This window comes from Crocodylus siamensis, chromosome 8 (assembly GCF_052110815.1).
Source record: "Crocodylus siamensis isolate JL-2025a chromosome 8, ASM5211081v1, whole genome shotgun sequence".
Lineage (NCBI taxonomy): Eukaryota > Metazoa > Chordata > Crocodylia > Crocodylidae > Crocodylus > Crocodylus siamensis.
The window spans coordinates 57,468,697-57,493,369 of NC_143402.1; the positions used below are offsets into that span (position 1 = coordinate 57,468,697).

The 24,673-nt window shown below is 59.3% G+C and overlaps 2 protein-coding genes across 5 annotated transcripts; one reads left to right on the top strand and one right to left on the bottom strand.

The window, feature by feature from the left end:
- The first annotated feature begins 3,206 nt into the window (after positions 1-3,206).
- On the top strand, positions 3,207-8,940 carry BEST2 (bestrophin 2). The gene is made up of 9 exons (XM_090061579.1): positions 3,207-3,358; positions 4,135-4,229; positions 4,685-4,918; positions 6,279-6,433; positions 6,817-6,894; positions 7,059-7,211; positions 7,290-7,370; positions 7,817-7,971; positions 8,544-8,940. Exons 1-9 carry the CDS (start codon positions 3,207-3,209, stop codon positions 8,938-8,940), a joined length of 1,500 nt encoding a protein of 499 aa, XP_089917705.1.
- A 1,080-nt stretch (positions 8,941-10,020) lies between these two features.
- On the bottom strand, positions 10,021-23,631 carry HOOK2 (hook microtubule tethering protein 2). 4 transcript variants are annotated; one of them, XM_090060174.1, is made up of 22 exons: positions 22,986-23,631; positions 21,882-21,967; positions 21,480-21,552; positions 21,256-21,306; positions 20,527-20,659; positions 20,339-20,406; positions 20,181-20,243; positions 19,852-19,932; positions 18,979-19,094; positions 18,442-18,582; positions 17,830-18,031; positions 17,432-17,542; positions 17,140-17,227; positions 16,634-16,703; positions 16,087-16,224; positions 15,281-15,368; positions 14,723-14,757; positions 11,775-11,857; positions 11,516-11,619; positions 11,130-11,237; positions 10,975-11,036; positions 10,021-10,804 (listed from the first exon to the last, which is right to left on the bottom strand). In XM_090060174.1, exons 1-22 carry the CDS (start codon positions 23,025-23,027, stop codon positions 10,735-10,737), a joined length of 2,013 nt encoding a protein of 670 aa, XP_089916300.1. In that variant the 5' UTR covers positions 23,028-23,631; the 3' UTR covers positions 10,021-10,734. The 4 variants fall into 4 exon arrangements, with proteins under 4 accessions (XP_089916300.1, XP_089916299.1, XP_089916298.1 ...); XM_090060173.1 differs by having other exon boundaries at positions 10,965-11,036; positions 11,516-11,616; positions 22,986-23,516; XM_090060172.1 differs by having other exon boundaries at positions 10,965-11,036; positions 22,986-23,514.
- Between the last annotated feature and the right edge of the window lie 1,042 nt (positions 23,632-24,673).

Sequence of the window (24,673 nt, forward strand, 5' to 3'; positions counted from 1 at the left end):
CCAGCTCTAGCAGTGCCAGCTGGCACCATCTCCCCCTGCCCCCTTTCTACCACAGAGCATCCTGTGCTGCGTAGAACTGGGCCTCAGCACTGGCGGGGAGGGGTGGGGCCGGGATGCCTGGTTTGTCCCCAGCTCTGGGAGGGGAGTGGGGGCTGGGGGATGAGAAGTGGGGTGTTGGGAGCCCAGATGCCTCAGTTCTATCCACAGCTCTGGGAGTGGGGGCTGGTGTTTTAGAGCAGAGGAGGTTGGGAGCCTGGATGCCTGGGTTCTTTCCAGCTCTAGGAAAGGATCGGGGGTGGGGGTTAGAGCTGGGTGTGGAATGCCTGGATTCTCTCTGCTGTAAGAGTTTGGGCACCTGGGGTCCCAGTTCCTGCCTTGCCACAGACAGTAATGGCATGGTTGGGGTGGGGGAGGCTGTGTTTGCCTTTGGGCTTAGCCCGCAGGGGGACCGTCTAGGAGCAGCTCATTAGTGTGGGGCCAGCACAGCCAAGTGGGCTTGATGCCAGGTGGCCTGTGGGCACCTGCCAAACTTAAAGAGCCAGTGTCCACGCATACATCTACTGGCCTAGCTCAGGAGAGGCTTGGGGATCTAATGGAAGCAGGGGAGGGGGTGCCTGAGTTCTCTCCAGCTCTGGGAGGGGAGTTGGGGCTGGGAGGTTAGATGAGGCCTAGAAGCCCCCAAGCCTGGCTTATCCCTGCTCTGGGAGGGGAGTGGGGGCTGGTTAGGTGGGACCATTAAACAGAGGTAGGAGCCTGGATACCTGCTTTCTACCCCAGCCGGGGGAAGGTGCTGAGGTTAGGTGGGCTGGAAGGGGAGGTTGTGGGCCAGGATGCCTGGGTTCCTTTCTGGTTTGGAATTAGCATGCTGGGTCCTCTCTGCAAACAGCTGCAGGCCCCCCAACTCCTCCCACACAACTGTGAACCCAGGACCTACAGAGCTACTGGCTGGGCTGGAGAGGACCCCCAGTGGGGGGTGTTCCCACAGCCCCAGCTGCCAGAACATAGATGCCAGGGACTGCTGTTCCCACAGTAACCTCATCTCACTGCCCTGCACCAAGGACAGGACCCAGGTGTGCTGGCACCTGGCCACCCTGGATCCCACTCGCTGTCTCCTCTCCCCTTGGCACTGTGAGGGGAGCCAGGCATCCATACTCCCAGGCCCCGTGCATTCACTTTACAGCCCCCTTTTTCTTCCTAGAGAATCCAGGAATCTCGGCACCCAGCCCCCTCCACTCCAACCCACCAGACCCAACTTCTCTTCCAGAGCTGGAGAAAACCCAGGTGTCCAGCTTCCCTTCTCTAACCCTTATGTGTTCCCTTCATGGCTGGAGACCCTGGGCTCCCAGGTCAGCCAGAGAAGCTAGCTGCCGGGCCCCACCCCACTGCTATCTCAGTCTTGGTGGGTCTTTAGCATCATAAAGGTGCCGGCACTGCCCTGGGCTGGAACCTTTGCCTGGTATGTGTTTGGGACATCCCGCTCTTCCCCCTCCCCACTAGAGCCCACGTGAGAGAGGGACTGGGGACTGCGAGAAAACCCAGGCTGCCGCCCCTCCCTGCCACACAGCCCAAGCCCTGCCCAGGGTTATTTAAGCAGCCACCAGGCTCCTTCCACCTTCAGCCTCTCCACAGCCATCCCAGACCTGTCAGGTGAGTGGTGGATCTTTCCAGGCTTGGGGGTGGGGGCACCTTTTGCACCTGGCCTGGGGCAAGGTGAGTAGAGCTGAAGCTCCCCAATTTTATCCCACTCCCTTCAGCTCCCAGGCACTGGGGCAAAAGCTTGACACAGCCCCCAGACAGGGTCCCTGAGCCCTTCCACGGTCCCCCAGATCCCCTGCTTCCCCCCACCTCTGCCAGATCCCCTGTACTGCCTCTACCCCCACAACTAGATTCCCTACTGCCCCTAAGGGTAGCCCTAGATACTCTACTTCATATATTTGATAGATTATATGGGTCAGAAGGGACCTTAGTAGATCATTGAGTCTGACCCCTGCGCTGGGCAGGAGAGAGTGCTGGGGTCAGATGACCCTAGCCAGGTGTTTGTCCAGTCTTCTCTTAAAGACCCCTATGGTAGGGGAGAGCACCACCTCCCTTGGAAGCCCATTCCAGATCCTGGTAACCCTTACCATGAAGAAGTTCTTCCTGATGTCTAATCTAAATCTGCTCTTTCTTTGCGGCCATTGTTTCTAGTTACTGAAAGGGGTGCACTGGTAAACAGAGTATCACTTGTTGCACCCTACCCCCACAAATTAATTGGTAGATGGCCACCAGATCCCCTCTCAGACTTCCCTTCCAGAGGCTGAAGAGATCCAGGTTCCTCAGTCTCTCCTCATAGGACCTTACCTGCAGGTTTTTAACCATACGAGTGGCCTTCCTCTGGACCTTCTCAAGGTTATCCACATTCCTCTGGAAGTACTGCACCCCCCCAACCCCCTGCCATCCCCCCCTGGACCCCCTCATCCCTTACTACCTCTCTGGTCCCCTACTGCCCTCTAGGTGCCCCAGCACCAATGTCCTTTTCCTACTGCCCCCCTAGATCTACCACTGCCCCCCCCGATACCCTACTACCCCCCCACACACACACGCACACTGTCTGGGGCCTGGGTCAGGCCTGACTTGAGGGGTAATTACTGTGGGGGGGGGCAAGCTGGACATTGAGTGGAGCGGGGGAGTGAGGCCCCTCCTGCAAAACTATCTCATGGGAAGTGGTTGTTGCCTCCCCACCTCCAAGTACATAGGGGTCCTATGGGAGGCATATCCCAGCAGGGGGTGTTGTTGGGGGTGGGCCAGACCTAACATAATTCTACCCCCTTGCCCCCAAACCCTGCCCCATCATACAAAGAATGTTATGGGGCAGGGACGCAACCCAGCAGGGGGCGTTGTTGGAGGGAGCAGGGCCAGAGGTGTAGGTGCCAGGGCAGAGCGCATCCCTATGTGCCCCTAGGGTCCCCCCTGACCATGACAGTGACCTTGCCCACGCAGGGGAGGGGGACCAGTCCCAGGGAATAATGGGGTGGGGGGACAGGTATAAGGATGCTGACTCCCACAGCTCCGCCCCCTTGTTCCCAGACCCGTCCCCCACATCCAGTAGGTCCAATGGCCAGGTAGGGAGTTAGGTCCCACCCTTACACCTGCCCCTATCCAACAGTGCACCTACTGGGTCCCCATCACAGCCCCACCCCCTTTGCCTCCAGGCCCCACCCCCAGCCATGACAGTGACCTACACAGCCCGCGTGGCCAATGCCCGCTTCGGCGGCTTCTACCAGCTGCTGGGGCTGTGGCGCGGCAGCATCTACAAGCTGCTTTACCGTGAGTTCCTCGTCTTCCTCGTCACCTACCTGGGCCTCAGCCTTACGTACCGGTGAGTCCCCTCCCCACCCCACCCCGCATGTGCAGGTGAGCACACACTAGGCCCCAGCATGAGGAAGGGTGAAAAACCCACCTTGTACCAGGGATATGTGGCTTTTGCGCACACATGAAGCTTACATGTGAGGAAGGGTGGGCATCTCTCTTCACACAGGGATCTGGGCCCCTTTGCACATGTGTGCGCATGTGCATGCCAGGCCTATTTGTGAGTAGGGGCGTGAAATTCCTTGCACAGAGATTGGTGGCCTTCTGCATACGTGTGCAGACACCAGGACCATGCAGAAGGAGGGTTGTGTGTCTTCCCCTTGCATGGAAAACTATGTCCCTTTGCACACATGTGTGTACACCAGGCCTATTTTTGAGTAGGAGCATGTAACCCCTCACATGGATACCTGTGGCCCCTTTTGCACATGTGTGCACATGGTAGGCCCGAGCACAAGTAGAGGTGTGAAGACCCCTGCACATATACTCTTTGCATGTATGTGCAGATGGTTGGCCTGTTGCACAAGTACACATGGCTCTTCGCGCACAAGCCCCAACCCCATGCATGAAGGTATGCAGACTCTTTGCATCCCCATGCATGAATGCCTGTGCTCGTGTGACTCCAAGCAAGCACTTGTACACACGCGAGTGTCCTGACTGTCATGCAAGGATGCATGAGCTCTGCATGACCCCCACTAGGAGCAGGCTCCAGGCCCGTGCAAGGGCATCAGCCCCAGCTCTTTGAACAGCCTTGCACAAGTGCTTCTTGCTTTGCATGTCTGCTCCCAGCTTCGTCTTGGCCGAGGATCAGAAACGCTCCTTTGAAAAGCTGGTGATTTACTGTGACCAGTACGCCAACCTCATTCCTGTCTCCTTCGTGCTGGGTGAGACTCCCACCCCCTCAATCCCAGGTCCCTATTAGACATAGCCCTGGTACCCTACTTCAGAGGCAGCCTGGTGCTGGGTGAGAGGTCCCTGTTATAACCAGCTGCCAACATGCCCAACCCCAGAACTAGCTGCATCTCCAGCCAGGGTGACAGTTCTGTCCATTCCAGTGCCACACCCCAGAGGTGGCCGCATTGCTACCAGGTGAAAGGACCTTGTATGTGCAACTCCCAGCGTGCCCCACCCCAGAGCCAGCTGCATCTCCACACTGGGTGACAGGTCCTTGTTATATCCAGCCCCTGATGCCCCAGCTCAGAGCCAGCTGCATCTCAGTGCCAAGTGAAAGGCCCCTATATAACCAGCCCCAATGCCCCACCCCACAGGTGGCTGCATTTGTTATACCCAGCCCCTGATGACCCACCCCAGAGCCAACTGCTTCTCCCCTGCTCCCCAGGGTTCTACGTGACGCTGGTCGTGACGAGGTGGTGGAGTCAGTACACAAGCCTGCCAATGCCCGACCGGCTGATGTGTGTCATTGCGGGCAGTGTGCATGGGCGTGATGAACGGGGCCGACTGCTACGCCGCACACTTATGCGCTATGGCAGTCTGGCTGGCGTGCTCATCCTGCGCTCCGTCAGCACCGCTGTCTTCAAGCGCTTCCCCACCATGGACCACGTTGTTGAGGCCGGTATGATCCTGCCCCACTCCCCAGAGCCAGCTATACTAGAGAGTCCTGATATACTCAGGTCCTGCTGCCCCAGAGCCAGTCACATCATATGCCTCTGTTGTACTCAGCCCCTGGTGCGCTTCCCCCAGAGCTAGCTGCATCAAGGAGCTCATGTTATATCCAGCTCCTGGCACCACCCCCTCCAGTGAGCTGCAGCAAGGATCCCTATTGTACCTGGCTCCTGGCATGCCCCCCACTGCCTCCAAGCCAGCCATATCAGGGAGCCTGTTACACCCAGCCACTAGCACCCCCACAAAGCTAACTGCATTACGGAGTCCTTTGTATACCCAGCTCCTGGTGCTTCCTCCTAGAGCCAGCTGTATTACAGAATCCTTGGTACACCCAGCCCCCAGTGCCTCACCCCATAGCCAGCTGCATTAGGGCTCCCTGTTATTTCTACCCCTGGCCTGCCCCCCTTGTCCACCCAGGACCAGCCACATTAGGGGGTCCAGTTTGATAGTTGGGAGGGTCAGAAGGGACCTGATCTAAGACCCTGCCATGAACAGGAAAGGATGCTGGGGTCAAATGTCCCCAACAAGATGTCTGTCTAGCCTCCTTTTGAAGACCATCAGGGTAGGAGCCAGCACCACTTCCCTTGGAAGTTGGTTCCAGATCCTAGTCGCCCTGAAAGTGAAGTAGCGCCTCCTGATGTCTAGCCTGAATCTACTCTCTATCAACCTATGGCCGTTATTTCTTGTTACTCCCAGTAGTGCTTGGGGGAACAGGGACTCTCCCATTGCCTGCTGGTCTCCCTTGGGCATTTTATAGATGGCCACCAGATCCCCTATCAGCTTTCTCTTGTGGAGGCTGAACAGGTTCAGGTCTCGTAGCCTCCCCTCGTGGGACCTGCCGTGCTGCCCCTGATCACGCGAGTGGCCCTCCTCTGGACCCTCTCCATGCTGTCCACATCCCCCTTGAAGTGCAGTGCCCAGAACTGGACACAATACTCCAAATGCAGCCTGACCAGTGTCATCTAGAGGGGGAGGATCACCTCCTCGGACCTGCTCATGATGCATCTGTGGATGCATGACAAGGTGCAGTTGGCCTTCCTGACTGTGTCCCCACATTGGTGGCCCACGTTCATCTTCGAGTCTATAAATGACTCCAAGATCCTTTTCTGCCTCTGTGCCGATGAGAGGGGAGGTCCCCAGCCTGTAGGTATGCTGCTTGTTCTTTCTCCGTAGGTTCAGTACTCTGCACTTGTCACTATTGAATCCCATCTTATTGTCATCTGCCTACCACTGTAACCTGACCCATTACCCCCAGCCCCATTTGCCCCCTTCCCCAGAGCCAGCCACATCAGCTCACTGCTCTCCCACAGGCTTCATGACGCGGGAGGAGCGGAAGAAGTTTGAGGGGCTACACTCACCCTACAACAAGTACTGGGTGCCTTGTCTGTGGTTCACCAGCCTGGTGGCCCAGGCCCGGCGTGAGGGTCGTGTGCATGATGACTGTGCCCTCAAGCTGCTCATGGAGGTGCGGTAGGGGGACTAGAAGACCACCTGGTGGGGGGGGGGGTGCATGTCCCAGCCCCTAACACGCCCCCTCACACACCCCACCCAGGGGCTGGAGGCATCTTGCACTCCCTGCAGCCTGGCCACGGACATGTTCCATCTCAGAGCCAGCTGCATGGTGGGTAGGGCATGGGGGACAGAGGAGGTGGGTTGGGAGGAACTTTGGTGGGGGAACTTGTACTCAGCAGTTGGGTGGACTGGACCTGAATTTGCCAGGTCTCGGCTCTGCTTCTACCAGCCTCTCATCCCCCTCACCCCTCCAGGGGGCTGCCCCAGCTGTTGGGGGGCAGGGTTGAAGGATAGCTAATGCCTCCAGAGGGTTAATACCCCCACTGTGTTTCCCAGGAGCTGAACACCTTCCGGGGCAACTGTAGCATGCTCTTTCACTACGACTGGATCAGCGTGCCCCTTGTCTACACTCAGGTCAGCCCCCTACCAGCCCGGTCTTCCTCTGGAGCTGCCCCCCTCCCCAGGGCAGATGCTACTCACGGGTGGCCCTTGTCTGAGAAACACGGGAAAGCCCCTGGGGTCAGACTTGGGGAGAGGACCCCACACTCTGCCTTTTGACCCTTGCTCCCACCTGCCAGGTAGTGACCATTGCTGTGTACAGCTTCTTTGTGGCCTGTCTGATTGGGCGCCAGTTCCTGGACCCAGCTCAGGGCTACACAGGGCACGAATTGGACCTGGGGCTCCCCGTTTTCACCCTGCTGCAGTTCTTCTTCTACGTCGGCTGGCTCAAGGTCTAGGGGGACCAGGGCTGGGGGGCATGGGCTAGGGCCAATGCCCCCCCCAAACTGAGCTCTCCCCTTGCCCCACAGGTGGCTGAACAGCTGATTAACCCCTTTGGGGAGGATGATGACGACTTTGAGACCAACCTGCTCATTGACCGCAACTTCCAGGTACCCCCTAGTGCCTGCCCCAGGGCATCAGGGGAGCACAGACCAAATTCCCCACCCCACCCCCAGCATTAGAGGAGCATGAAATACAGCCCCTAAGCAGGAGTGGACAAAGGAGAGGGAAGCTAGGCATCCTGCCCTCACTCTGTCCTTGTTAGACCCAACTCCCCATCTAGAACTGGAGAGAACCCAGGTACCTGGGCTCCTAGTACCCCCCGCTCCAACCCACTTGGTCCCCCTTCTATCACTGCACAGGGATAGAACCCAGGTGTTCAGACTCTCAGGTGGACCTGGGAACTGAGGCATCCTGCTCCCCTATGCTATCACAGTTAGGTCTAACTCTCCTCCCCAAGTTGGGAAAGAACCCAGGCATCCAGTCCCACAAGCTCCAATTCTCCTGCTCTGCCTGGGAACTTAGAGATGCAGTTGTTCACCTTGCCCCCCCCCAGGTGTCCATGTTAGCAGTAGATGAGATGTATGAGGACCTGCCACTGCTGGAACGGGACCAGTACTGGGATGCAGCTAATCCACGAGCACCATACACGGCTGCCACTGCCTTCCTGCTGCAGCAGCCACGCTTCCAGGGCTCTACCTTTGATATCACGTGAGTAGGGGAAGAAGAGGTTATACGCAGCCAGTGTCCCACACTAGAGCTAGCTGCATCTCCACCCTGGCAAGGGGTCTATCGTACCCAGCCCTGACATGCCCTACCACAGAGCCAGCTGTATCCCAGCTTGGGTAAAGGGTCCCTGTTCTACCCCACCCCAGAGCTAGCCCCATCCTGGCACCAGATAACGAACCTCTGTCATACCCAGGCCCCAGTTACCCACTCCAGACCCAGCCGTATTTCAGGACTAGATGAGGAATCACTTCTACTCAGTCCTGACCTAGCCCACCCTAGAGGTAGCCACAGCACAGTGCTTAGTTGGGGGGAAGCCTATGTATTATCACCCCAGAGCCACCTACAGGCAATAGGTTCCTGTTATACCCAGCATCCAATGCCCCACCCCAGAGCCAGTCACAGCCCAGTGTTGGGGAAAGGGGCCCTATTCTACCTAGACCCTGAGGCTCTAGCCCAGAGGTGACCACATCTCTTGCTCCCTGTACACTCAGCCACCAACCCACCCCATCCCAGAAGCAGCTGCCTAATGCTCCCTTTCCCTCCACCTCCTGCAGACTGGCCAAGGAGGAGATGCAGTTCCAGCCTTTGGAGGAGATCGAGGAGGGGCTAGAGCCAAGTACCCGGGGGTCCCCGTCCCCCCCACCCTGGCTTCTGGGTCCTGGCAGCTTTGCCCGTCGCCTCCCCCTGCTGCCCCGGAAGAACAGCAGTGCCTCCGAGGCCTCAGGTGCCTATGGCTGCCTGTGTCCAGGAGCATCCTGCGGCTGCCAGGCTTCCAAAGCGCCCTTGGGCTGGGATGAGGAAGTGGTGGCTGGTAGGGGAGCCACATCGGAGCCCTGCAGCAGCACCCAGCCCCTCCTGGACACTGTGGTACCCCTACCCCCTGTGAACTCCCCACAACCACCCCCATCCCACTGGCTGCAGGGCTCCCTTGAAGAGGAGAAGAGGGCATGAGCTGGCCCCAGCCTCCCTGCAATGCCCCAGTGGCACTCATTACACCCAGCTGCCAGTGCACCCCACCCCAGAGGCATTTGCATTTTGGGGTCCTTGCTATTCCCAGTCACCAGCCAGCTCCCATCCCAGAGGCAGGCACAGCTCTGCGGCCATTATACCCAGCCATTGGCGTGGTCTACCCGAAAGGCAGCTGCGTCATGGGCTACCCATTATACCCAGCCACCAGCATGACTCAGCTTGGAGACTGATGCATCTCCAGGCCCATTACCCACAGCCCCACTTCAGGGGGGCATACACACAGCTGCCACATGCCCCCCAGCTCCCATTCCTATTTAACCCATTCTGGGCCAGGGCTACACTGGCCCCAACCATGCCTGACAAAGGGCAGGGAAAGATATGGGGGGCAGAGATGGGAGCCAGCCCCTACCCCCCCCCCATGTTGAGGGCATCCCCTTTCTTCCCCTGCTGTTTTTCTGCCTTTAAACCAAATAGACAAAGTACAATACAGTGCATCTCTGGGGGCAGGGGGTAGTTCTTTTTCGGGCATAAGGAGGCTATAGGAGATGGGGGCAACTTCCCTCATGGGCTGCACTTAACCCCCTGCGCCGCCATGAGCCATCCTGCTCCCGCCATCCTGCTCCAGGGTCTGCAGCTGGTGGGGGAGAAGGGTAGGGGGGAAAGGGAAGAATGCCCACAGCTAGGTCCAATAAGCAGGGCTGGGCAGCTCCAGCTAGGAGTGGGTGGTAAGGAAGGGCCTGGCAATGCCTGCTCCTGCTCCCCCCCAGGCAGGGGGGCCATGCTCAGAGCAGCCCCTAGACACACGGTGGGCTCTTGGGAGCATCCACAAGCTAAAAGCTGGGGGAGGTTTCACTGCAGCCCATCAGTGCTCAGATCCCCCTGCCCTCTCATGACCCCATGGGGAGAAGGAGCTGCCCCCTTCCCTTCCAGGGAGATTCTTTAAGAGCAACTGGCCTCAGACTACAAGGTCTGTAAAAGAGGGGAAGTCAACTGGGAACTACTGGTAAGGTGAGGGGGAAACACCCTCCCCCAAGCCCCAGAGATATAACTGAGGCCCAAGAATCAAATCCAGTGTCTTTATTGTAGTAGTCCCCATGGGGGGGTGGGGCCAGGACAGGACAAAACAGTTTAAAAAACAGCAGCCAAGACCCAGAGCTTAGTGGGGTTGGGCATCAGGGGTCCAGACACAGCTAAGTGCCCCCCTCCCCACCAAAAGCCAGGGCAGAACCAGGACACCCAGAGATCTGAGCAGCAAGGGGGGTGGGGAAAGAGGCAAGGGTTAAAAAATGCACACGGGCAAGACTCCACCACACACACACACACACACAGTGGAGGGACCCTCTGTCCCCTGCCAGGATTATTTGGGGGAGGAGGGACAACGACACCCCATTAGAAGCACAGGCAGTAAGTAGTTAAAAAAAAAAAAAAAAGGGGGGGGACCAGCACAGAGCTCTGGGATACTAAAAGAACCTCCCCCCTGCTCCTCTGGGTGGGGACCAAGGAACTGGCTCCCTCCTAGCCCCTTTCTTCCTGAGACCCACCCTCCAGAGGGACTTGGGTGGTGGCATACAAGGTTAAGCCTTTCATGTCCCCCCATTAAAGAGACTAAGGCACCATCAGAGAAAGGGGAGGGGCAGTAGGGATGGCAAAGGCTAAGCCACACCCACTTGCCTCCCCTAGCACCCCCTCCCTCACAGGCCAGAAGGATTCAATGTAGGGGGCCACGGGGGAGTCGTGGGGTGCCACGGCGGGCACTGGCTGCCTGGCGCTGCTGGCTCAAGAAGGACTGAGGGGCACCAGGGGGGCTAGAACGGTCCCAGGAGGTACAATGCTGCAGTGCCAGGCCCTGAAAAATAAGGGAGGGGGTTAATAAGGGCCCCCAGGTCTGCCTAGCCCTATCTGCATCCCTCTGTCCAGCCCTCAGCACTAGCCCCGCCTCCATATATGAACCCATCCAGCACTGCCCCTGCCAGCCTTAGCTATGTTCCCCCTACCCGAGGCCTCACCATGTTGTACCAGGCGGTGATGATGAGCCGTTCCTCCTGCTCCTGCTGTGACAGTGTCTTTGCCAGGTCTGTCTGGGGGGCATTAATATGGGGGGCATTAATATGGGGGGGGGGGCTTAGACCTCTGGGGTCTCCTTTACCACTCCTGCACTGGGCCTCTCTCACCTCTAGGTACTGCAGCTTGGCCTCCTTCTCCTGCAGCTGATTGCGCAGTGCCTGCACCCCAAGAAGGGACCCCGTAGCCCCTGGTGCCGGATCCAGCCTCCGGACGACCTGGAGGGAGCATGGGATTAACACACAACAGTGGGGGGACCCTCTTGGTTCCTTGAGCCAAACCCCACCCCCAATAGAAGCCCTCCCAGACCCTGCCCCAACCCCATGGTAAGGCCCAGCCCCCAGGCTGGCTGGAATCAACCTCCCCCAAGGCAAAGCCCCACTTGTCTGAAATATCAAGCCCCACCCCCAGCCTGGACACACACCTCCCTCAAGAAAACCCCCCACCTCTTCCAAAAGATTAAGCCCTGGCCCCACTGATCAGGCCCCACCCCCACCGAGTTGGCTTTGTCCACATAGCGCCGGTAGCGCTCCTCCATCACCCGCATGTCTTCATCCTTCTGCCGCAGGATCTGCTGCAGCTCGTCAATGCGCTGGGCTGCTGGAGGGGCAGGGTAGCAGAGAGGAGGGGGAATTAAGAGGGGGAAACTCCACACCCTGGCCAGCAGGAACTGGCTGGAGTCAGCCTGCCTCAAGGGCGGGGTAGACAGATGCCCCTGCCCAGAGCACCCTACAGTTCTCTCCCCAGGCATTCACCAGCATTGTCTGCCCGTGGCTCCAGGCCCTCCAAGTCCTTCCGCTTTTTCTGCAGCTCCGCATGGGCCTCGTTCAGCTTCTCCCTGTGGTGGGGGAGGGCATTAGACAGGGATCCCACAGCCTAGTTTCATAGTTTCTAGGGTTGGAAGGGACCCCCTGCCATGGCAGGGAAGAGTACTGGGGTCAAATGACCCTAGCAAGATGTTCATCCAACCTCCTCTTAAACACCCCCAGGGTAGGAGCCTGTACCACCTTTCTTGGAAGTTGGTTCCAGACCCTAGCCACCCTGACCATGAAGTAGCGCCTCCTGATATCTAACCTAAACCTACCCTCTGCCAGCTTGTGACCGTTATTCCTGGTCACTCCTGGCGATGCTCGGGGGAACAGTGACTCCTCCAGTGCCTGCTGATCCCCCCTGACTAGTTTATAACAGGCCACAAGATCCCCCCTCAGCCTTCTCTTTTGGAGGCTGAACAGGTTCAGGTCCTGTAGCCTCTCCTCGTAGGGCCTGCCCTACTGCCCCCTGATCATACGAGTGGCCCTCCTCTGGACCCACTCCATGCTGTCGACATCCCTCTTGAAGTGCGGCGCCCAGAACTGGACACAATACTCCAGCTGCGGCCTGACCAGTGCTGCATAGAGGGGGAGGATCACCTCTTTGGACCTATTCAAGATGCATCTGTGGATGCATGCCAAGGTGCAGTTGGCCTTCCTAACTGCCTCCCCACACTGCCGGCCCATGTTCATCTTGGAGTCAATGATGACCCCCAGATCCCTTTCCGCCTCTGTGCTGACAAGAGGGGAGTTCCCTAACCTGTAGGTATGGTGCCGGCTGTTCCTCCCGGGGTGCATCACCTTGCAATTGTCTGTGTTGAAACCCATCCTATTCTCGTCCGCCCACCCTTGTAACCTGTCTAGGTCTGATTGTAGCCTGTTGCATCCTTCCAGTGTGCCCACATCCCCCCACATCTTAGTGTCATCAGCAAATTTGAACAGGGTGCTTTTTACCCCCTCGTCCAAATCACTGATGAAGATGTTGAACAGTGCGGGCCCGAGGACCGAGCCCTGCAGAACCCCACTGCCCACGTCCTTCCAGGTTGAGAAGGACCCATCTACTACCACCCTCTGGGTGCGGCCCTCCAGCCAGTTGGCGACCCATTCAGCTGTGTGGGTGTCTACACCACAGTCCCCCAGTTTCTTAATGAGAACGGGGTGAGAGACAGTGTCAAAAGCCTTCCGGAAGTCCAGGAAGACTATGTCCACTGCTACCCCTGCATCTAATGATCTGGTGATCTGATCGTAAAAGGCCACCAGGTTGGTCTGACAGGACCTGCCACTGATGAACCTATGTTGGTTGCCCCTAAGCATGCAGTCCCCTCCCTAATGTGCGCCAGGATAATTTTCTCAAACAGCTTGCCTAGGATCGAGGTAAGACTAACCGGCCTATAGTTTCCCGGGTCCTCCTTCCTCCCTTTTTTGAAGATGGGGACCACACTGGCCCTCTTCCAGTCCTCCGGTATCTCACCAGAGCACCACAAGTGCTCATAAAGTTGTGCCAGGGGACTTGCAATGACCTCGGCCAGTTCCTTTAGAACTCTAGGGTGGAGATCATCTGGGCCAGCTGACTTGAATACGTCCAACCCCTCCAGAAGCTCCCCAACTAAATGTTCGCTAACCCGTGGCCCAGGTGTGCCTCCCCTGGGGCCCGAGGGGGCCCAGCAGGGAGGTGGCTGTTCTGGTCCCTACTTAGGAAGACAGAGGCAAAGAAATCATTAAACATGTTAGCTTTGCCGTCTGGTGTGACGACCAAGTTTCCCATTGTGTCCTGCAAGGGCCCCACATTACCCAGGACCTTCTTTTTACCCCCTACGTATTTAAAAAAGGACTTCTTATTGTCCTTAATCTGGGAAGCTAGTCCCAGTTCCATCTCTGCCTTGGCCTTCCTAACTACCCCCCTACATCCCCGAGCAACTACAGAATAGTCCTCCCTGGTGATGACCCCTTCTTTCCATTGGGTGTAAGCCTCTTTTTTAGCAAGGAGACATTCCCGGATGCTTTTGGTGAGCCACAGAGGCTTGTGTGCTCTCCTGCTCCCTTTGATCCTCGTTGGGATTACCTTCCTTTGGGCTTGGAGGATCGTCTCCTTAAGGAGCGACCACTCTCCTTGGACACCTGGCTCCCCTCCCCTCCGGGACCTCAGCGCTTCTCCAACTATCCTCCTTAGCTCGTTGAAGTTTGCCCTCCTAAAATCTAGGGCCGCTGCCTTACTGCATGCCTTTGCCACCTTGCGCTGGATGGTGAATTCCAGCAGGCGATGATCACTGTCGCCCAGGTGGTCGAGCACTCGCAGCCCCCTCACCAGGTCATCACCCGTGGCCAGCACTAGGTCCAACAAGCCGTCTCCCCTGGTGGGGCTGTGCACCTTCTGGGTTAGATGGAGGTCCTGCACTCTGGACAAGAACCTACGTGAGCGGTCAGACCTGGCTGACTGCTCCTCCCAGCAGATACCCGGGAAGTTCAGGTCCCCCATGACTACCACATCCTTAGCCTTCACTACCTCTGTGAGCTGACCCAAGAATTCCTGGTCAAGCTCTTCTCCCTGGTTGGGAGGTCTGTAGTAGACTCCCACCGTTAAGTCTCTTTCCCCTCCACTGCCTTGTACTCTAACCCAAAGCACTTCAGAGTGCCCCTCCCCTGACTCCTTGCTAATTGACGAGGATGTGTATTCCTCCGTAATACAGAGCGCCACCTTAATATAGAGCGCTAAGGTAGATGATGGGGCAGAGCCCTGTTCCCTGGGAAGCCAGTATCCACACCTCGAGCAGGACCCATCAGGGCCAGGCAGTTGCTCCAACCCCATCAGTCTGGAGGGTCCCACTGTCCCCCCCCAGACTCACAGACCCTCCCCACTCCAGGTGCCCCCTCTCTCCCCAAAGTTCAGGACTCACAGATGCACTTTCAGCTTCTCCTTCAGCACAGAGGACTGGGAAGGAATAGGAGGGAGAGGATGAAGGCCAAGTGCCAGACCCCACAATTCCCACCCCCACAGCCTGATACCCCCGCCATCCCCCACCCAGCTCTAAAGACCGCCCCCCCCCAACTCCTGCCAGGAGAGGACCTGAACCCCATCCCCCCCCCCATGGTCCCACTGCCCCTGCCAAGACCCACCCCCCAGCATGATGCCAGGCAGCATGGGTACTTACAATGGCCTGTGGAAGGATAATGAGGGTGAAAGAGGAGAAAAAGAAAAAGTGGGGTGTTAACATCACAGGAAGGGGTTGTGGGGAGTAGGAGTGGAGCACTCCTCATTTTGCTTCCAAGTAGAGGTACAATTGAGGCGTCCCCCGAGTTACTGCCAAGAGGCAATGCAGGCACCTGCCCCAGATATGCGGGGGGGGGGGGAACAGAGGGGGAGAAACAATCCCCTGGAATTGGTCTACAAGTACTGCCGTCCCCTACAAGGTCAGAGGTCAGGCCAAGCCAGTCCTCCCCCTAAATGCACTCACATCCTCAGCCCGGCTGCCCTGCTCCTGCAATGCCCGCTGCAGCTCTTCTAGCTGCCCCCGCAGCTCCAACACCTCCTGCTGGCTCAGCCTGGCAGTGGGACAGATTGGTGGGAAGGGGCATAGTTAGCAGCTGAAGCAGCCTAGGGTGGCAGGGTCTTGGGCCCTTCCCAGCCCAGTTTCAGCAGCTGGAGGTCTCATGCGGGAGCCAAATTTAGGGCCAGTCTCAGGACCCCTCCCCCTGCCCAAGTCCAATCTCTGCAGCTGGCAAGCTCCGGCATGAGATGAGAACACCAGGTCTCAGTTCCCACCCTTCAGCTCAGTTTCTGCTGCCAGCTCACTGTAGCATGGAATGAGTTTGGGGCAGGTCTCAGTTCCTCTACCCCTACCACTCTGATCTCTGCAGCTGGAGATCTTGTAGACAAGATGAGTTTATGTCTGGTCTCAGGAACACCCCCACCCTCGTCTCTGCACCTGGATATCTCATGCATGAGTTTAGGGCAGATCTCACAGCACTGTCCTGCACCACCACCCAAGCCAGTCTCTGCAACTGACGCACTCTGGTATAAGATGAATCTGGTGCCCATTTCAGCAACCCCTCAGCCCAGTCTGGACCCAGAGAGACCACATACAAGATGAGTTTGAGGCAGGTTTCAGACTCTGGCTGCAGAGACCAGGTTATGGGAGATTTCATGCATGTGGCATGGTTGCGGCAGCAGGTCTCAACCCCCCCCCCACAAGCTTGGGCTCTAAGCTCCAGAGATCTCATGAAGGTGATGAGTTTGGGGCAAGTCTCAGCCCCCTCTCACCTGTGCTGGGTATCCAGATGGCTCCGGACACGGCGGCTATCATCCAGCTGGGCCTGCAGTTCAGCCAGCTGCCCCTGCAGCACTGCCTCCTGTGCGCACAGGCCCCGGTTGTCCTGCTGCAGCCGCACCAGTGTCTCCCTGTGGGAGGGTTGGGGGGCAAAACAAAAACAAACAAACAAAAACAGGCAACAGGGTAGGGGCTGGCTCCAATGGAGATGACCAGGGGGACTACAGGCCCTATTATGCCCCACAGCAACTCCAGCCAAGCTACTGATTGGCTGGGGGCAGGGGAAGAGCCAAAGAAGTTGGCTTCTTGGGACCTAGCAGGACATTGCATGCTGGCAGTTATAGTTCCCAGGGTTTAGAGGAGCACCAGTGCAGCTGAGAGTGCGGGTGGAAATGGGGGACAGTAGGGCCAAGACAACTGGGTTCTCTCCCCACCTCTGCGAGGGGAGTGGTAGCTGGATGCCTGGGTGCTTCCCAGCTCTGCGAGGGGCAGTGAGGGCTGGAGTGGACCTGAAAACCATTCCTCAAGACCAGCACCTACCTGAGCTCAGCTGGCAAGATCTCAGCAGCCAGGTTGTCCATGGGGGAGGTGGCACTGTCTAGCACGGCATCTATGAGCAGGGCCAGGGGGTCAGGATCAGTGCCCCCCAACCCCCAAGGATCCCTGGGGACAGAGGGGGCAGGGACAGCCCCTTATCACTCAGCTGCAGGGTCAAATGTCCAGAGACAGGATGCCTGGGTTCTCCCTGAAAGGAATGGGGGATGCAACTGAGAACCCAGACACCTGGGTTCTTTCCCTGGCTTTGGGAGCGGAGCAGATTCTGGCGCTGGGGCCAGGGCTGGTCTGGGAGCAGGGAAGGACCAGATGGAGGGGACAAAACAGACAAACCCCAAGCTCTGCCCTACTCTAGGGCTTTAACCCCTCAGGTGATGGTCCTGCCCCACCACCCAGCAACAGGAGCTGGGAGGGCTTGGCTTTAGAGCCTCTAAATTCATACTGCATGGGGAGACAAGTCCCCAGCCCACCCTCCCACCCCCACGGCCCACCTGCTTGGCTCAGGCAGCTCTGCTGGACCTGGGTACAGCGCAGCTCCTCATTGGCCTCTCGCAGGGCATCACGCTCTTCCACCAGGTGCTGGGGGGGGGAGGGGCAGAAAAGGGGGAGGGATTAGCAGAGAGAATCCAGGCATTAAGACTCACCCAAGACTCTCCCCAACTCCCAGAGCCATAAGAACCCAGGTGTCCTTCCCCTGCCCCCCTCCCCCAGGCTCCTAGCCCCTCACCAGCCAGGGATGGAACTCAGGCATCTGGGCCCACCTCCCCCACCCCAGCCCCCTACCTCCTTTTCCTTCAGCAGCGCCTCCAGCTTCTCCCGCAGGGAACCACACTCAAATTTCCATTTCTCAGCCTCCAGCACCACCTGCGCTTGCCGTCCCTGCAGCTCCTGAACCTGGAAGGGAGAAAAAACAGGGGCAAAAGTAGGGGAGGGAAGCCCACCAGAGCTGGGGGAGACCCCAGGCAGAGTCCCAGTTCAGCAAGCCCTGCCTCCTCACCTGATGCCACTGGCTGGCCCCATCCCCCAGGCATGCTATCACTGGGTAGCTCCACACCCCTACCCTGGCTGTCACTGGCTAGCTCCGACCCCAGTCCACAAAGCCCTTCCTCTGCATGACTAACCTTCCCCTAGCCACATGGCTCCACCCCTTGACTGTAGCTTTCCCCCCTGGCCCCACCCACCTGCCGTCGGCAAGTGTCAAGCTCAGTGCGGGCAGGGGCAGCACGGCGCAGCTCATCCTCGAGGGCAACAGCACGGCGGGCATGGGCTGCATCCTGCTCTTCCAAACGCCGCACCTGGCGCCGCAGCTCCCCCAGCGCTTCCAGCCGGCGCCGGTATGAACCCAGCAGCCCCTCCAGCCGACCCGCACGCTCTGATGAGTCTCTGCGCAGCGGGTAACCCAGGCATCCAGGTGACATACCTGTGCTGCCCTCCCCTCTTCCAGAGAACCCAGGTGTCTGGGATCCCAGGCCCTGCTCCACCAGTGCTAACACACCAGCCTCCCCACCCTTTCTAGGAGACCCCAGGCACCCAGGATCCCAACCCCTCCCCAATACTAAACCTCTGAGTGACCCAGTCTTCCAGGGAACCCCAGCATCCAGGCTCCCCTCCCCAACACTCCTAGCCAACCAGAGACACCCCCCACTTCTGGAGAACCCAGGCAGTTGGGCTCCCAACCTCACCAGACTAGCATAGACGCCAGCTGTCCCCAGTTCCCTGGCCCTGACCCCCTCCCCTCTGTCCAAACTAGGGGATCCAGGTGTTGGGGGGGGGGGGGCAGCGCATTCTCTCACCTGAGCATATCCATCTCGTCCCGCAGGGCCTGGGCCTCCTTTGCCAGGTCCCCAAGCTCCTGGCTGCGCTGCCGCAAAGCACCCAGTTCCCGCTGCAGCCCCTCACAGCACCCCCGCAACTCCTCACGCCCGCTTTCCAGCCTGGGGTGGGGGGTTATGGAGGGGAACAGGGTCACCTGGGGCACAATGTGGGACCCAGGCAACTGGGCCCCTCTGCTGCAGGTTCTACCCCAATCCCAGGAGTCAGATGGGACCCAGGCATTTGAGGCCTCCAGTCCTCCCTCTGATTACAAGGTGGGATGGAATTCAAGAGTCTAGCGCCCCATCCACCTCACACAGTGGGACAGAACCCAGACTCCCAACCCTACTTTTTCTCAGAGCAGATTTGGGGGCGGGGGTGCAGAGAACCCAGATGTGATGGGAGAAGACATCTCAGAGCAAGGAAGAGTAGCCATGAGTCCTGGGTCCCAGCCCCTTTGGCCAAGCACAAGCTGCACCCCGACAGGGTGCCCCCCCCTACATGCCCCAGGGCAGCACCTGTAGTTTTCCTCCTGCAGCTGCTCCACCCGTGCTTGTAGCAGCAGCAGGTTCCGGGTTGCACCCCCCACCTCAGTCTCATGCCGCCCCCGTGCAGCCTCGGCCAGTGCCGCCACCTGTGTGGGGAGGGGGGAAAGAGTGGGGTTGGATGGACTGACAGCCTGGCCCCCCCAGCTCAGCGTCCCAGGGGCTGGACATTGCCAGGTAGGGAAACTGAAGCAGGGCAGGGACTGCAGCCTCCACATCCCCTGGAGTGGCACAGGCAGGCAGAGAACCCAGGCATCCAAGCTGCCCCCACTCCCACAACTCTCAGCTCCCACCCCCACTGCATTAGTGGCAGCAGGGAGCTGGGGGAGCTTAAGCAGAGGCAGCTTAAATGGGTTAAAGCACCAGCTCCTCCCCCCTACCCATGCCCCCCAGCCCCTCTCCCCTGCAGCCTATGCCCCCCAGCATAAAAGCAGCTGGTGTTAGTGGTGGGCTGAGGCATGTTCATGCAAGGGGGCAGCTCAGACCAACTCACCTGCCCACCAGGGGGGACCACATCTCCAGGGGGGGCACTACCACCTTACAGGGAGCAAACAGGGGGGAGGGGGTAGGCAGGCCAGCCAGGGCCCCCCTGCGCTCCTCCTAGCCCTAGCTCTCTCCACCTTTCTCTGGTGGGGGGAGGAGAAAGGTTCTCTATACAGCCAGTGCCTTGCACCCCACGGCCCTACTGGGACTCCTGGCTGGGACTTTTGGGGACTCCCCCAACGCCAAGTCACAGAGACAGGGTCCAGGGATAAGCAGAGCCCTGCACACCAGCACATCATGCCCTGTGATCTCCCTCCCTGGCAGGGAGGTGATAATCCCTCAAGCTCCCCCACCCAGCCCCACCTGCTGCTCCAGGTCCAGGCAGCGCCTGCAGGGAACATCAGGCTCATCAGGTTCATCACTCAGGAAATAGTACCTGCGGGACTGGGATGAGGGGGAGGTGTGTGAGGGCATCACCCCCATGCCAAATGGGAGAATGGAGAACCCCACTATAGGTCTCCATGATACCAGACCCTATCCCTGGCTAGAGCAATAAATGGGGAAACTGAATCACAGAGTTATTACTCCCCCCACACATACCTGGCCTCACTTCCCCTGCCCCCACACTGGCTGCTCCCCATCATCTCTCAAGCTCCTCCCCCACTCCCCAGCTACCCCACTCCCACCTGTACCTGGCTATCAAAGGTCCCATACATCTCAGGACTCATGGTGTCTGACGAGTCCCTGGTCATAAGCTGCAGAAAAGAAAAGGTTAAAGGCAGGTTGGGAGGGTGGACGCAGATTGGGATAGAAGAGCACCATCCCCTGTCCCATCCCCTCCCCATCTCACCTCCTGAATAGCTGCCATGACCACATGCTGCACAGACTCTTCCAGAGTCATGATCTGCTGGATATGCTCTGCAACATGCCAGCCACATGGAACATGTCACTGACTGCCCCCACCCCCAAACCCCCACAATCCCCAGCTCCAACTCCTCCCCTACAACCCCACACCCACCCTCCCCACAGCACCCCAACCTTGCTTCCTCTCGCAGGCCACAGCACAGCCTAGCACCAGCCGCACCAGCTTGTCGAGTTCGGGGGTGGCTGCCTGCTCAGCCGCCACTGCTACCTCAGGCACATGTCGCTCTGGAACCGGCTGCCCAAGCACCTGTGGGGGTGGGGGTCACAGGGCAACAGAGACCCCGCACCTCAGTACACCGGATGCCTGGAATCCATACAAAGGACACCCCCAAGCCCCTCCCTTGGTTCCAGACCAGGAACCATCCTCTGTCCCTAACCTCAGTCACCCAAACACACCCCTGGACACCTGGGTTCTATATCAGTGACCCCCCAACCTCGAATGCCTGGGATCCATATCAGGGTCCCCTGCTAATCCCCACCAGATGCCTGGGTTTGATCCCAGGGACACCTGGGTTCCATATCAGGGACCTGCCCTCCAGTCACCACCCCCACCCAAATCAGATGCCCGAGTTCCATTCCAGGGACTGCCCCCCCAACCCCCGACACCTGGGTTACATTACAAGAGCTCCCCCCCATCCCCCCCCCACACACACATACACACACACTCTGGATGCTTGAGTTCCCCTTCCTGCCTCTGCTACACTTGCCAGTGCCTCAGTTTCCCCTCCTGCCTCTTGTGGAGGGGAGGGGGGGGGGAATATAGGAAATCCCCTGAGGCTGCCACCACCCTCCTCAACAACCTCCTTCCCTGTACCAGGCACCCACCCCGCAGGCCACACTCACGTCCTGGCAGTACTCCAGCATGCTCTGCAGCACCTTGGTCAGGTTGCTCACCTGGAGATGGGGGGGGAGTATCAGGGTCACCCCAAGTGCTCCCCCATGCCAGGCCCCTTCCCCTGGGGCTGGCCCTCCTCAAAGGGGGGAGCTGAGAACTGACATGTGACAGGCCCTGGCAGCCCAAGATGGGGGGTGGGAAGAAAAAGGGGGAGGCCTCCCCCAAAACCCACCTTGACTCGCAGGTCGTCGCCAGCATTGTCCCGGATGCAGCCAAGCCATGACTGTGAGAACCAGGAGGCGTCTCTGCAGGGACCCCATGGTTGCTAAGGGGGGGGCACATTACCCACCCCCACAGGTTAGTGGGACAGACTCCACCCCCCAATCTGGGATCTTCACTGGCCAAGGCCCCAAACTGCCCCTCCACCCATTCCTGTACCCAGGCCCCCCTCAGCTGGGAACCCCAGTGCCCTGAACTACCCCACTGCATCCAGCCCCCCCAAGCCCCTCACCCCCTCCAGCTGAGAGCCCCCCAGTGCCCAAATTCCCCCCCCTTCAGCAGCCCCCCCCCCCGGCCTCTGAGCCAAGGTGACACTACCCCTGCTCCCCTAGGGGCTCAATCCCCCTACACTCACATGCGGTGCAGGACCTGGGCAAGCGCCACGCCGCTGGCCAGGTCCTGGTAGGTGGCACATGGCGCTGGCACCTGGTAGGTCTGTAGCTGGGAGTGGGCGGGGGAAGGGTCAGGGTGGGGAGGAATTGAACAGGGGCCTGTGGGCACCAGTTCAGCACCCCTCCCCCCACCACCTGCCACCCACACCCAGCTGCATTCCTGCCCCGCCTGCCCCTGGCATGTTGGGGGGGGGGGTTGCCCCCCTTCCATCACGTGGGCCCCAGCCAGGCTGCTGGTGGGGAAATAGCTCATAGACAGTCAAGGGGTATATACAGCCAAGTCCCAGACCCCCCCAGCAGAGTCACAGCCTCCAGCTGGGGGGGGACGGACAAGGAGCAGTTCTGGCATCTACCCCCATCCCACACAGCCTCCCACGCTGGCAGGGAAGGTCCAAAAGGCCACACAAGAGATAAGAGGTTAATGGGAGAGGGCAGGGTTGAGCCCCCTAGATCACCTTCCCCCTCTCCCATCTCACAGCTACCACCCCCAACTCCTCCAGTACCACCCCCACCCCATACCAGGCTCCAGCTGATTCCAGACTAATCCCTGCAGGATAATCCCAGGCTGAAGACATGGGAGCCAAGCCACCCCGAATATGCACCCCCCACAACAAAAGGGGGGCATCCTAGAGCCCTGAGCAAGGGCACTGCTGGGAGGAAAGTTTGCAGCCCCTAGGGCATTGTTGGGGGGAAGCTCACAGCTTCCCATGACTATTCCCTGCTTTCCCCAGGCTCTGCTAAAGGCAACAGGCTTTTTTTTCAGGCAGAGGGGCTGTATCGGGGGGTGGGGAGGCTCTCACCAGCCTCCTTCCCTACCCCCAGTTTGGCGCTGCTGCCCCTCACTCCCGACCCTAGCGCAGCCGCTTGCCCATAGGGAGGCTGCTGGGCTGGAACCCGGGGTAGAGGCGCAGACACACGGAAAGGGAGGGCAATCCCAGGGGAAACGGGGGCTATACATCTAAGTGGGCTGTGTAAAGAATGGGAGATCAAGGGACCCCGATGCAGCCCCCCCAAGGCGGGGGCAACTGTGGGGGGGGTGGGAGGAGTCCAGGACTTCCCCAACTTACCCAGGTGAGCAAAGGGGCCGCCCCGGGCCGCTCAGCACTCATGGCTGCCCCACTTCGCGCGGCGGTCCGCCCGGACCAGCGACAACTCGGTCTAGAGCGGCGCCTCCTGGCACGCAAAGCTGTTTACGCCTTCCCGCTGCCATCTTTAACCCGGGCAAAGCATCACTACTTCCGCTGCCAGGCGGCGCTCTGGCCGCATCGCCGTCATGGTGCCGCGGTGGTCTAGGAAGCGGGGTGGGTTGAGCTGGGCTCTGTGGTCCTCCACCTCTCCCAGGGTAGGGCTGCAGTCTGGCCGCGGATCCCGGCGTGGGGCAACTGGTGGGAGCCTCAAGCGCCTGCGGGTAGTTTCTGCCCCTTCCCCGGGTACTATGCCCATTCCAGGTGCATTGCCGAATGCAGGGAGGTAACCGGTGTTTCCAAAGACCGAGACACTCCACAGTACAGGTTGGGGAGCGGGCTTCCTAGCCCCTTCTCACAATGTAGGGACCCTGGAGTCTGGGGAAAAGGAAGTCCAGATCGTTTTGAGGAAGTGGGGCTCTGCGAGGAGGGCCTCCCCCACCGGTTTCCCCGGGCGGGGAAGGGCTATTTGCATAGGGGGATCTCTGGGTTCCTCCCGCGGGCAGCTGCAGGGAAGTCGAGAGTCTGAAATTCCCCGACGGGGAGCGAGGGCTTGGGGCACTGCTGGGGGGAAGCTCGCAGTCCGGGGTGGAAGTGGGGTTCAAGGAGCGAGGGCACTGCTACAAGAAGTTCGCGGCGATATGGGGAGGGGAGCTGGACTGTAGGTGCCAACTCCGAGTCCCGGCCACCAGGAGGCAGCAGAGCCCAGGAGGTTACTCTAGGTCAAGGCCATGTTAACTCTTCGTGGGCCACTGCGGGACCAGGTCATAACCCTCCCACCTTCACTTGGGGGTGTGGGTTGAGACCCTCCCAAAATGCAGCATGCTGGCCCCTCTCTCCAGCCCTACCAGTGCCCCTCACTCCTGACCTGTAGCCCCCTGCCCCCATCAGCCCTGCTGGTGCCCTTCACTTAATTTCTGCAACCCCCTGTACTCCCCTCCGTGCCTAGGCTTTAGCTGGCTCTGTCTGGCTCAACTTCAAAATAGAGTGGGGCAGGAAACCGGAAACACCGTCCATTTGTCCGTCTGTCTGGGCTTCCTTCAGGGCCTCTATTACAGATGCCATCCCCTACTGGTGCCCCTCATTCCTGACCCATAGCCCCTTGGCTAAGAGGAACCCAGTACCCTCCCTGGCCCTGGGAGCTCCTGCTGGTTCCCAGGCAATGACTCAAGTGCAATTCAGATGCCACCATCTGCTCCCTGCTTCCCCTCCCCTCCCCTAAGCAGTGAGGTGTTAACCTTCATGAGGCTGGGACCAGGCCTAGGGTCTACTGGGACCCCAGCTGGGGGGCTTAGCCAGCAGGGACAGACAGCAGTGGGGGGAAGGAGTTTGGCTTGGGTTAGACCCAGTGCTCGCTGCACACATCACGTGCAGGCACACACGTGCCCAGACAACACGCAAGCCCCCAGGCCACCTGCCTCCACCCGGCCTGTCCCAGCCGCAGATCCACCCACGTCAGGAACAAGCTGGTTTCAGGGAAGGGAAGTGGCTCCCAGCACTGGGTGAAAGGCCAGGAGAGACCAGGAACCCCCTTTGCCAAAGCCCCCCCCCCACTTCCCCAGCCTGGTGTT

Coding starts and splice junctions, on each gene's coding strand:
- BEST2 (XM_090061579.1), top strand. CDS start 3,207: ATGACAGTGACCTACACAGCCCGCGTGGCCAATGCCCGCTTCGGCGGC. Junction 4,230..4,684: donor TCCTGTCTCCTTCGTGCTGG/GTGAGACTCCCA, acceptor CCTGCTCCCCAG/GGTTCTACGTGACGCTGGTC. Junction 6,895..7,058: donor TGCCCCTTGTCTACACTCAG/GTCAGCCCCCTA, acceptor CCCACCTGCCAG/GTAGTGACCATTGCTGTGTA.
- HOOK2 (XM_090060172.1), bottom strand. CDS start 23,027: ATGAGTGCTGAGCGGCCCGGGGCGGCCCCTTTGCTCACCTGG. Junction 16,704..17,139: donor GAGCTGCCTGAGCCAAGCAG/GTGGGCCGTGGG, acceptor CCCTGCTCATAG/ATGCCGTGCTAGACAGTGCC. Junction 15,369..16,086: donor CATCTGGATACCCAGCACAG/GTGAGAGGGGGC, acceptor TCCCACTGCCAG/GCTGAGCCAGCAGGAGGTGT.